Source organism: Mus caroli, chromosome 5 (assembly GCF_900094665.2).
Source record: "Mus caroli chromosome 5, CAROLI_EIJ_v1.1, whole genome shotgun sequence".
Classification (NCBI taxonomy): Eukaryota; Metazoa; Chordata; class Mammalia; order Rodentia; family Muridae; genus Mus; species Mus caroli.
In genome coordinates this window covers 141,175,962-141,188,266 of record NC_034574.1, presented here as the reverse complement: position 1 = coordinate 141,188,266, position 12,305 = coordinate 141,175,962, and the positions used below count along the sequence as shown (strand labels likewise).

General features: G+C 46.7%; 1 protein-coding gene across 1 annotated transcript in view; it reads left to right on the top strand.

Moving 5' to 3' along the window:
• The window catches only part of Flt1 (fms related tyrosine kinase 1), a 163,535-nt gene that overhangs the window by 115,242 nt on the left and 35,988 nt on the right, over window positions 1-12,305 (top strand). The window contains exons 16-17 of the mRNA XM_021162004.2: window positions 6,309-6,415; window positions 10,343-10,475. Coding sequence (XP_021017663.1) covers window positions 6,309-6,415; window positions 10,343-10,475 — 240 coding nt within the window. The remainder of the gene's footprint in view (window positions 1-6,308; window positions 6,416-10,342; window positions 10,476-12,305) is intronic.

Genomic DNA, 12,305 nt, shown 5'->3' with positions numbered 1-12,305 from the left:
AAAAAAAAAAAAAGATAGAAGTGTCTACCCCTAAGTGTACTTAGGATGTTAAAGGCCCTAAATATACATAGCTCTTTCTTTTTTTAAACATTCAACTCCAAACTATGGCATAGAACTGTAATAATACATTTGGTCTGTCCACCTTTGTAAACTTTTTTTGATTGGTTGGTTGGCTGGTTGTTTGTTTGTTTGTTTGTTTGTTTAATGCTTTCTAAGAATCCGTATAGACCAATTTGGATTTAAAGAATTTTTAAAAGGGTGCCTAAGTTCAGTAAAGATGAGTAAGATATATATAGATAGTTCTTGAAGCCAAATAATTAGACTTCAAGCATACTCATCTCATTTCTTCTCATGGAAACTAGGCTTACATGAATCTACATAGAGTATCCCAGACATAGATGGTAGCTTAGTTAGGAAGGCCTGAATATGTTAATTATACCCTGTCAAAGCACGTGGTATACTGTGTTAAGCAAGCATGCACAAATATACTTGATTCTTTTATTATTTTATGAATGTGAGTGCTTTGTCTTCATGTACATGTGTGCATCGTGTGCATGCAGTGCTTGCAGAGGGGACCCTAGAACTGGAATCGCAGAGGGTCGTGAGTCACCATGTAGGTGCTGGGACTTGAGCCCAGGTTGTCTAGAAGACCAGCCACAAGTTTTAACCATCCAGCCATCTTTCTATTCCCACCTCAACTCCCTGCTTAAGTATTTGCCTCAACCCTGTGAGCAAGTATAGTTGTTGAAAATAAGACGTTAGTAAGACCTACAGAGGGGTCAAATGACATCATAGGGATACTAGGCTAGGAAGTGACAGAGCTGAGAATGGGAACCGCTTGCGTCCCTCTCCTGCCCTGGGTCACATAGAGGGCGGGGGTCCTCCCGGCAGCAGGGTGTCTCCACCTCAGGAGCTGAGTCACTCTTGGAAGATTCCCTCCTTTCCTAGTTCTTCAGTTTCTGCACTACAAAATGGGACCGTTCATGATGGTTGACTAACCTTCCCAGGACCGTCACAGGATGAAGAGGGTCTGTCATGATAAGATCTGAAGTGTTAGCTATTATTAGTATTGGTTAGTGTGTTTCTCTACTCCAGCGTAACTTTTAGTATCACATAGCTTCCTGGCCTTACTGTGAGTCACCTGGATGGCGTACCAAACCGCCGTATTCCTATTGGGTTAAGGACTGGCTTGGGATAAGAACATTTGTTCTTGTGTTACAGAACAAATGTCCCAAACCGCAATTTTAATTATTTTCTTTCTTCCTTCTTTTCTTCCTTAGCCTGAAATTACTCTCAAAAAGGTACTTCATACATATCACGGTCCTGAAGAGAAGATCCAAACTGATCTATACAGATTCTTAGAAAACATTAAAAACAAACAAACAAACAAACAAAAAAGCCTGTTACAAAGATGGACAGGCCTATTGTACTATTCTAGTAAGCTACATTAAAGGTCAGAGGTCAATTGAATCTCAGGTAGAGCCTGGCTGGGATCTGTTCCATACCTGCGGTTCTCAATTATGAAATTTACCAGGTTTATTTTGTTTGTTAGTTGGTTGGTTGGTTTTTTTGTTTATTTGTTTGTTTGTTTTTTGAGACAGGGTTTCTCTGTGTATCCCTGCCTGTCCTGGAACTCACTTTGTAGACCAGGCTGGCTTCAAACTCAGAAATCCGCCTGCCTCTGCCTCCCAAGGCATGCGCCACTGCTGCCCGGCTTTACTGGGGGGTTCTTGAATCTGCTTCGACCTTACCAGTTCTTCTGTCTGGTGGCAACGGTCCACCTGCGCTGAGCTGTCTCTCCAGTCCATAAAACTGTATTTAAAAGTCCAAGGAGGTTGAGAGAAGTGGCAGGAAGTGAGGCAAGATTCAAATCATACCTGACAGCAGTTTGCATGTTCACCCCTCTTGTCTAAAAAATTTAAAAAGAAACTGAGGCTTTTGGTCTATTACACAGCTGCTCACAGGCTCATACAAGAATGTTTTCCCAATTTCTGATGACAGTTGCTCTAGTTGTGCTCCCCCACCCCATTCTTCCCCACCCCACTCCACCCCACAACCCTCTCTGGGCAGGGTGGGTTCTGGAGCTAAAACTCCCTGGTGATTGGCTTCTTGGGAACTCACCTGGTTATGTTCTGTGAGCTGAGCTGATGGCTCTGGCGCCTGAGGCACTGGCAGCCTGCTACCACACAGTGCCACATGCCAGGCCAGTGTGTGGATGCCTAGCTACGGAGAAAACACCTAGACGTTTCTTAGGCTAGTCTTCCCAGCCAAAGCCTGTCCCTGGCTATAGTCCTGCAAAGGCATGCGGCCAGTTCACTGAGCCAGAACTGCGCACAAAGAACCCACCACCATTGCCACCAGACAAGTTCAAGACACGGCACCACACAGATTCCTGATCCCCACCCCCTCAGAATTCAGACAACCTGCTAAGTGGTACCCAGAGAGATGACATGCAGCCCGGGGAGGGGCAACTGGCAGGGGAACAGGAACCTATACCAAAAGGCGCCATTATAGGCTTGGCCACATTCTTATCAGCATCCTGAGTGAAAACAGAGACATGCTGGGTCCTTCTGCACACATCTCATGACCCTGAGCACAACACTCTCTCCTAATAATTGTCAAGTCCCACCCACACTGCCTCTGCCCATGAGCAGCTGGGCTATTTTGTAGACTGGACTGATCACCTGCCACCAGCCTGTTAAAGCGTGCGGGGCAGGGGGGCAGGGGGGTAGGGGCGGTACGGGGAGTTGGGGGAGGGTGTTGTGTGGGGAAGTGGCTAGTCAGGCTAGTGTGTATGTAGAAAAAGCGCCCAGGGACCAAAGTGTGTCCTGACAGCTCTTTTGCAAAGAGCAATAGAAACAAAACTATCGAGTAGAACTCAGATGTCACCGTGTAAAAGGCTAAGATTTTTATTTACTAAGCACTGAGTACTGATGTTAAATTGAGCCTGATGTTCTTCTTAACGGTATTCTAATGAGCTGGTCCCTCAAACGTGTGACTGCATATAAATAGTCCCACCCGAAAGGAATTTTGCTTGAGTAAGGGCTATGGAATTAGACTTCGGGGGCCAGTTTCCTGTCCCGTGGAATGCACTGGGAAAGTTCCCACAGTCAGACAGGGCCACTTGCTTCATGTTCCATGTTGGATTCCTGCACAAGGACCCTACAAGGCCATCAGCATCTGTGACAGTCAAAGGCCACTGCAGCGTACATTTAGAAGGCTCCTGTCATACTACAAAACTTATTGTAGCATGCGTGTGTGTGTGTGTGTGTGTGTGTGTGTGTGTGTGTGTGTGTGTGTGTGTGTACACGCTCGAGCATGCATAGTAGAAGAAATCCATACTCCCATGAACTTTGGTTTACACTTTTCTCACTCTGGGGGATCTATATTGAGATTAAAGGACAAAAGAAAATATAAGACCTAAGCATTTTAAGTTTCAACTTAATTTTTAAAATTGGGAGCGGGGCTGGAGAGGTGGGTTTTCGAAGGAATTCACTCTGGGTGCTCTGCAGAAGACCCTGTTCAGTTTCCAGCCACATGGTGGCTCACAACCATCTGTAACTCTAGTTCCAGGAGCTCCAACGCCCTCTTCGGGCGTCCAGAAACACTGCATGCCTGTGGCACACACACGTACATACACACTGGCAAAACACCCATGCACGCAAAATAAAAGCAAACCAGTATTTTAAAAAAAAATTGGCAAACTAGAGCCTTATCGTACAACATATGAACCTCCACTGAGCTATACATATTTGAATTGTATGCTGACAGTCATGGAGAGCACATGTTGTCACTGAGGCAGGGGAATGACAGGATTGGATCTGTGGCCCTGGAAAGGAGCGAAAGTGGCCTGAGGCAGTCAAAGATAGGCAGATGAGAACGGAAGAAGGTTCTCTAGGCAGCGACAGAGGATGAAGAGGAACGAATTCCTTCACCAACCCTGAAAACAGCCCAGGTAGGACAGAGGACATTGCCTCTCTTAAGTGCCTGATGAACTCCCATAAAGGCTCAGAAGATCCGAGGAAAGGAGGAAGTGGCAGGACCCTTGGATGTGTGGTTGTTAAGGACTCGGATCCCCTGGGTTAAAATCACAGCACCACTGCTCACAGGCAAGAGGATTAATCATCAACTTCGTCATTCAAGAACTGGGGAAAGTCTACCTGACAGTGTTGGCAGGAGTCTTGCTGAGCATCAGCACGGCCTCGCACATTCTTACTGTGATTCTGTGCAGGCGACCTCAACGACTCCAACTGCCAACAGCATCGCTCCTGCTTTGTTCCATGCTCAGAGTCCCATGATGCTCCGGGCCCCGCCCTGTGCTTCCTATCATACTGACACCAAATACAAAGACATTAGCCTTACTTTGTTTTTTAAGATTTATTTATTATTATATCTAAGTACACTGTAGCTGTCTTCAGATGCACCAGAAGAGGGTGTCAGATCCCATTACAGATGGTTGTGAGCCACCATGTGGTTCCTGGGATTTGAACTCAACACCTTTGGAAGAGCAGTCAGCGCTCTTAACCACTGAGCCATCTTTCCAGCCCTGTTTTTTGTTGTTGTTGTTTTGTGTTGTTTTGTGTTGTTGTTGTTGTTGTTGTTGTTGTTTGGAACGAGGTCTCCCATGTAGATATCCCATCACCAAGGATGGCTTTGACTCTCTTGCTTCCACCTGTCAAGGTGATTATAGGCATTTGCCACTACAACCAGTTCATGTTGTGCTGAGGAGGATCAAACCCAGGGCCTCGCGTATGCTAAGCAAGCACTCTACCAACAGGGCTACATTCCCAGCCCACAAACAACCTTTCTAAATGCTTCCGAGGTCTGCAGAGATGGCCGCAAAGTTGGCAAAGGCTTTGGCCATGCAGACCTGATTGCTTGAATTTCATTTCCTGGGACCCACGTGAAAAGCTGTGATCCCTGCTCTCCTAAGGTGAGATGGATGCAGAGACAGGAGACTGACCCAGAAGCTCCTGAGCCAGCTAGAAAGAAATACTCAGCACAGTGACTGAAACGAGAGGGACCTTGCCTACAGAACGAGACAGAAGGAAAGACCCAACTTCCAAAAATGTTAGCCTCTGATCTCCACACCTGCGCTGTGACACATACCCGGCCCCCTGCCCCCAATAAATATATACTTTTTAAAATGCTTCCGAGGTGGATGGATTCAATGTCCTCTGGAAGAGGTATTTTTAAATAAGTTTGATTGGCAGGCAGGAAGGCAGAGAAGGGCATCATGAGAGCCGGAAGGGCAAAAGGAAAGCCCCAGTCACGGGAGATGCGGCACTTACTGATGCCGTAGGAGGCTTTAGCTCATCCTGGCTGAATCACGACAGAGAATCCCCCAGTGAGGTACCCATGTTTGTAACTATGATATTGCTGTCATGTATCCTTAGGGAGGGCCCAGTGTGTGTGTGAACACAGAGCCCCCGTCATGCGTAAGAAGAACAAGTCTCATCTGGCCTTGGCCTAACCTCCTTTGTCATTATAGTTGAGTCAAGAAAGCCGTGCTCAGGCCCAGTGGTGTGTGTGTGTGTGTGTGTATGTGTATGTGTATGTGTATGTGTATGTGTATGTGTATGTGTATGTGTATGTGTATGTGTATGTGTGAGTGTGCTTATATGTTTGTGTTTGTGTAAGCATGTGAGTGTGTGGGATGTATGTATGTGTGATAGAGCTACTGTGTGTGCATGAGAGAGAGAGAGACAGACAGACAGACAGACACAGAGACTGTCCTGGGTATCTCCCCTACAGTGTTCAGCCTTGGTGCTATGAGCCATGGAATCAGCATGACTGGATGAGAAGCAGGCCTGAGGTCCTCTCTTTCCTCTTAGCCAGTGCCTCTGGCTGCCGAGGTCAGAGCCCCAGAGGCAGGGAGCAGCACTGTGGTAATGCAGAGCGGCTGCCCCAGAAGAAGCAGGCAGGCGATCATGAGTTTTAGTTTTATTTTTATTTCCATGTTTGCTTTGAAGAATTTTGTGAGTCCCAAAGCGGCCCCTTTTATGTCTTTTCATTTTTTTCTTTAGAATTTCCTCCAAAACCCATCAGGCAGATTTAACATTTCACAGATTTAGCACTTTAATGAACCACCCTCTCCCCTAATTTCCTTCCATCTTTATTTTCTCTTCTGATTTTTAATTAATTATTTCTTAGAATATTGGTTACAAAGTCAGCAGAATTTCTGGAAAGCCCTTCCGGGTGCAAGTTCACAGCCTGGCTCAGAAACCATGTGCTCCCACAGATGCCCAGCTAGAATGAGCAGAGACCTCACTTCTTTTATAGCATCTTTGTGATTTTTCTCTCTCTAGGAACCTCAGACAAGTCAAACCTGGAGCTGATCACGCTCACGTGCACATGCGTGGCTGCGACCCTCTTTTGGCTCCTTCTAACTCTCTTCATCAGAAAACTGAAGCGGGTAAGAAAACAGAAGATATGACCGCCAAGCCATGCGATCCCCCACTGCCCATGTGAACTTGTCCATCGTTCAGGTCTCACTGGGGCAGTCATCATGTTGAGTGGGAGCGGGGGTCTCACTGGGGCAGTCATCATGTTGAGCGGGTGTAGGGGGGGAATGTTCAGCAAAAGTGAATATGGTAAGAAGAGGCTGCTGCTCTGGTTAGGGGAGGAGGTGAAGGGGTAGGGTGGGTGTCCTCTGGAATTGAAGCCTCCCCTCATAGACCAGAGCAAGCAAGAGTTGACCCACACACGCTCAGGAAATAAAGAGGTGCAAGAAAGAATCGTGACTGCCTACCGGGTTGGAGCTGAGAGCTCTAACTTGAGAAAGGCAAGATTTCTGCGTTTCCTAGAGAGTCTCCTAAATGGTTGTCCCATGCCCTGTGGGTAACATCTTATGCATGGTCTCAGTTCATCTTACCAAAATGTCGGAGAGAGAGAGAGAGGTATTGATATTCCCCGTTTTAAAGAGGGAAAGTGAGGTTCCCTGAGGTAAAGGCATGGGTCCAAATGTCACTATGGTAGTTTGATTCTGAGCACAGGCTTGTCTGACCTCAGCGAGAGTCAAAATCATATAAGGCATGCTTGGTCATTGGAATGGGAGTGGTGACTGGCAGCCATCTTCCATGTTCATATGAGGTATCAGTCTTCTGCCAAATGGAACGTTTGGTTTTGAGACCTGAGCAGGCCACTGCTTTGGAAGGAAACAATTGTCTTGAAAGAAGAGAATACATCTTCTGGGAAAATACTTGATTAAGATGCTTAAGTCGAGATGCTTGAGATAGACTTGAAAGAGAATAACTGTAAGGGATGAGTAAACAAAGAAAGAAAGAAACAAAGCACAGAGTAACCCGACCCTCTCCTCCCCTAACTGGAACAGCAGCCTTCTTACTCAGCAAGACCTAACAGGATAAGACTGGAAAGATCTAGAACAGATTTAAGAGGGCTTTTTATGCTGCCAAGATTCCACAGCTTATGCGTTGGGTGTGAGAGATCGACTGAAACTTGAGTGGAAGAAGCAAAGGTCAGAGATGACTAAGTGGTTTCTCTAACCACAATGCTAATTCCTCATTGATAAAGGACCTACTTACACACGGCAGAGCCAGTCTTAGAACAATGGCTAACTGTACTGATGCTTGCTAGAAACCAGGTCCTGTTCTAACAGGTTGGTCAATCATTTCATACCCATAGTGACCCTCTCAGATAAGTACAATTGCTATTACCATTTCACAGATAAGCAAGCTAGGTTTAGAGGTGTTAAACCACTTGCCTGGGAGGTCATTTGGCTGTGCACAAGGGGTGGCTCCGATGGAGGCAGCTGTCTTCCATGCCAAGTGCTGAGCAGCTGCTCAGAGATATCATCAATTAAAAGAATAAATATCTGTCAGCTAGTACTCTGTCAGCACGCTTCCCTCACAGGTCCACATGGTGTTCCCTCTCTCTGCCTTATTGAGCTAACACATTGAGTTTCGCAGGAGACACGTGGGTTCCACTCTAAATCCTTGCCACCTCCCCATCCTGCATAAATGCAAGGTGCCTCTCGCTAGGTTTCAGCTGGCGTGTGCTCTTTAATGGTTGCCTTGGCGATGTGCAACGTGAAAAACACATTAGTTTTCCTCTGAGCACCCGGCACCTATAGCCTGACACCGTCGGCCTTGCTTCTTATCTTTGACTTTTCAACTTTCTTGGATGCTGAGCAAACTCTCTGCCCTGAGCTATTTGTCCCACGTCCTAATGATTCTTTTTGCAAAGTGAATGATTGCAAGCAAGTGATGGATGAGGTGAGCTGTGACTGCTCACAACGGGCTGAGTCAGGGCTGAGGAATGTGGCGGCTGTGAGATGGTGTCTATGGAAGGGTTTGTCCCTCACTCCGTGCCTCCTCCTGGTTAAGGGAGGAGAAGGCCAGCCTTATTGCCATGAAGTTCATGTAACTTTGAGGCAAGGATTCTGTGGGAAAGCGCTCATGCTTTCTGTCCCATCCAAGACTCTGCTCACAGAAACTCGGTAATCAATGCCGGAGATGTGTCCATTAGCAGGAAACGAACCTGCTGACAGATCCTAACTGTCAATCTACTTCTCTGTGATCTGCCACAGTGGCTGCTTTCTGGGTTTAATTTGTCACCACACACAGCTGTCATGTGCACTTGACCTCTGAACAATGCCTTAAGGAACTCAAAATGTGTCTATAGTTATGCCTCAGGTTTTTGTTTTATTTTGTTTTGAAATGATCAGCCTCTATTTCTGAGACTAGACAGGACTTTGCATAAGCCTCTGTTCTAATGGCCCTACTGGACTCTATGGTCTTTTTGGAGAGTAAACCAATTAAGAGCTGCAGGTATCTGACTAGTTAGATGCTTAAGAAATGTCTACATTTCCCTAGGGACCCTGGATTAACTTGGCCACTCCTGGCTTTCTTATAAATTCAGAAAAAAAACAAAATAATAAAATAATCCCTCCCACACACACAATGCGTATCCATATTCACAGAGTGGTGCTGGAGAGATGGCTCGGTGATTAACAGCATTTGTGGTTCTTCCAGAGAACCTCCGTTCTGTTCCCAGTACCCACATTATGGCTCACAAGCATTAGTAACTCCAGCTCCAAGGGATCCGATGTTTCCATAGGCACCAGCCAGGTATGGTGCTCTTCCGTCCACGCAGGCAGAATGCACATACACAAAAAGGAAAAATGCTAGTCTTTTTACAAAAGATGTTCAGAGCAGCCACAGAAAGCTCTCGGTCATTGTTTAGAATTGTATTAAATGTTCTTCATCTTTCTTTTCTTTTCTTTTCTCTTCTTTTCTTCCTTTCTTTCTCCCCCGCCCCCCGGCTATCCCCACATGCTCTGGCCATGCTCTGGCCATATTTATTTCATATATGTGAGTCCACTGTCACTGTCTTCAGACACAGCAGTAGACAGCATTGGATCCCATTACAGATGGTTGTGAGCCACCATGTGGTTGCTAGGAATTGAACTCAGGACCTCTGGAAGATCAGTCAGTGCTCTTAACCACTGAGCCATCTCTCCAACCCTTTGTTTTTCTTTCAAAAGACAAGCTCTCATAGGGTTGCCTCAGAACACGAGATGTATGTGAGGCCAGTGAAGGTTTGGGGCACACTCATTCAAGATAGGATGCCATTACACTGGAAATGCCGTGAGAGAAAAGTAAAGAGCTGTCCCACAGAGACACCACACTCCAGTGTGGGCATCTCAGACACTGTCCTATTGCCATGAAGAGACACCATGACCAAGGCAACTATTAAAAGAAAGCATTTCACTGGGGGCTTGTTCACAGTGTCAGGGGGTGAGTCCATGACCATCATGGCAGGGAGCACGGTGTGGCAGTGGAGCAGTAGCTGAGAGCAAAGTAACAGGCAGAGAGTAGAATGGGCTTGGCCTGGGTTTTCAAAACCTCAAAGCCCCACCCCTAGGACATGCCTCCTACTGCAAAGCTACATTAAAGATTTACTCATTTTATTTATATGAATACATTATAGCTGTCTTCAGGCACACCAGAAGAGGGCGTCAGATCCCATTACAGATGGTTGTGAGCCACCATGTGGTTGCTGGGAATTGAACTCAGGACCTCTGGAAGAGCAATTAGTGCTCTTAACCACTGAGCCATCTCTCCAACCCCAAAGCTACATTTCTTAATCCTTCCTAAACAGTCTACCCACAGGGAACCAGATATTCATATTCAAACCACCACAGTGTGTGTGTGTGTGTGTGTGTGTGTGTGTGTGTGTGTGTGTGTTTAGGGGACCCTCTGTACCTGGTCAATTGATGCAAAGCAGTAGATGTTGTCAAGTATTGTAAACTGAAAAACTGAGGTTTTAAAGTTGTTTTTCTTCTTGGTAACTTTGGGGTGTGTGTGTATCTATTTCTCAGTCTTCTTCCGAAGTAAAGACGGACTACCTGTCAATCATAATGGATCCAGATGAAGTTCCCCTGGATGAGCAGTGTGAAAGGCTGCCCTATGATGCCAGCAAGTGGGAGTTTGCACGGGAGAGACTGAAACTAGGTAAGGTGTTCGTTTGGCAGATCCACAAGCCTGTCAGAGAAACTACCCCACACAGAACACTTGTTTTAAGGAAAGCAACAGAGACAAGACTTGGGAGTCTTCTGGCTGGGGTCATGGACCAGAGGAAATGTAGTCTGTTGCCGAGACAAAAGGACAAGGTAACAAGAAACCCCTGTGTGCTGGTTCCGTGGTTACTGAGGGGCAGGTGCCAGGCAGAAGCCCCAGAAATACGAAGGTCTTGTCTCTCCAAGCTTAGTCTCCAGCTAGTCTCCAGCTAGTAGGTGCAAGTCCAGGCACTCTTAGATAGCAAAGCTACTGGGAACTTAGACACCTGTTGGCTTGAACAATTCAGCAGAATGAGGATCAGTTAAACCAAGCTCTCTGTGCAAACCCGGACACACTCTCTCTCACACACACATACACAAACACAAACACACACGCGCACACGCACATTGTAAGATGGCCTGTGACTTTCCTGGTATGCTGTGGGCCAGCCCTCGGGATCTCTTAAGTTTCACTTTTGAAGAACAGAGACGTCTTTTCCAGGTAGGGCTGATGCTGTAAACAGCAGGCCCCTGGGCTTGCCCCCAGTTCCTCTGGCTCGGATGGACGTCACAATGCACACTTTATCTCCAGATTTGACAATACAAAACAATCAAGAGCCTCAATGACTGCTACCCAAGGTGTCTAGAACACGGCTTCTGAAAGTTTTCCACTTGCTCCGGTATATGCCAGAGTCATTAGTGGTTGGAACTAGGAAAACAGATTGTGAGCCCAATGTCCTCTGGGCTCGTCGCTCTCACTCAGAGCAAGAGCGCTTGTTGTTCTGACAGCCTGACCCTTCTCTTCCCAGGCAAGCTGCTCTGGGGTGGGGGTGAAGTGGGTTTTTTCTGGCTTTTCTCTTGGGGCTTGAAATGACTCTGCTTACACGAGGAAAGGAGAGTATCGGTGAGGGTCCTGTTCAGCTTGTGTAGGGAAAAGCTCAGAAGTCAGCTAAAAGCTGGAGAAAGCCAGGCAAGGCTGTTGGGGTTAGGGATGGAGAGCTGGGAGAAATCTAAATAGTGAGAGAATAAATGCAGGGAGCACAGTCAATGAGTTCCTTCTGTGGGGTGAAGGCTTAGGCAGCTCGCTGAGCCCCTCCGTGACATTGGCAGGGAACATAGCATCCTTTTCTCCCACAGTCAGGAGCTGTTCTTGGGCCATGTCGCTCTCCAGTGTTAGCTAGGATTAAACATACTTCTTCCAGGACAGGATCCATGAGAGCTCCCTGCCAACTGCTGAGCACCACACCCCCTACCTCGTTCCCCTCATTTCTACTCGCTTCAATCCAGAGCATGCCCCACTAGGCTGTTTCCTCTGTCTCCAGAACTCCCTTAAGCTCAGAGAATTCACAGAATCGCATACTTCATAAGGCTTTCCCTGTTGAAGGCTTTTCTCTGGGAAGGCTTGCTATGGGCAGAGCCTCAACTGTGACTTGGCCCATGTCCATCTGAGTGTCTCTGTTGGATGAGAGCGAACGGGCATCAAGCTTTTTAGTGCATGGTGTGGCGACAAGATGGGAGGAGCTCTGCTCTGATTAACGTGGGAGCGAGGAGGCCCCAGACATCTTGGATCCTGCTAGCCGAAGAAATGACACAACGATTTGAAATCGTGGCTAGCAACGAAAGGAACCAAGGTTACATCTAGATTGGTGGAGAGGGGAAAAGTGATTTGATGGGCACTGTTGCATTGGAGAGAGAGAAAGAAAGAAAGAAAGAAAGAAAGAAAGAAAGAAAGAAAGAAAGAAAGGAAGGAAGGAAGGAAGGAAGGAAGGAAGGAAGGAAGGAAGGA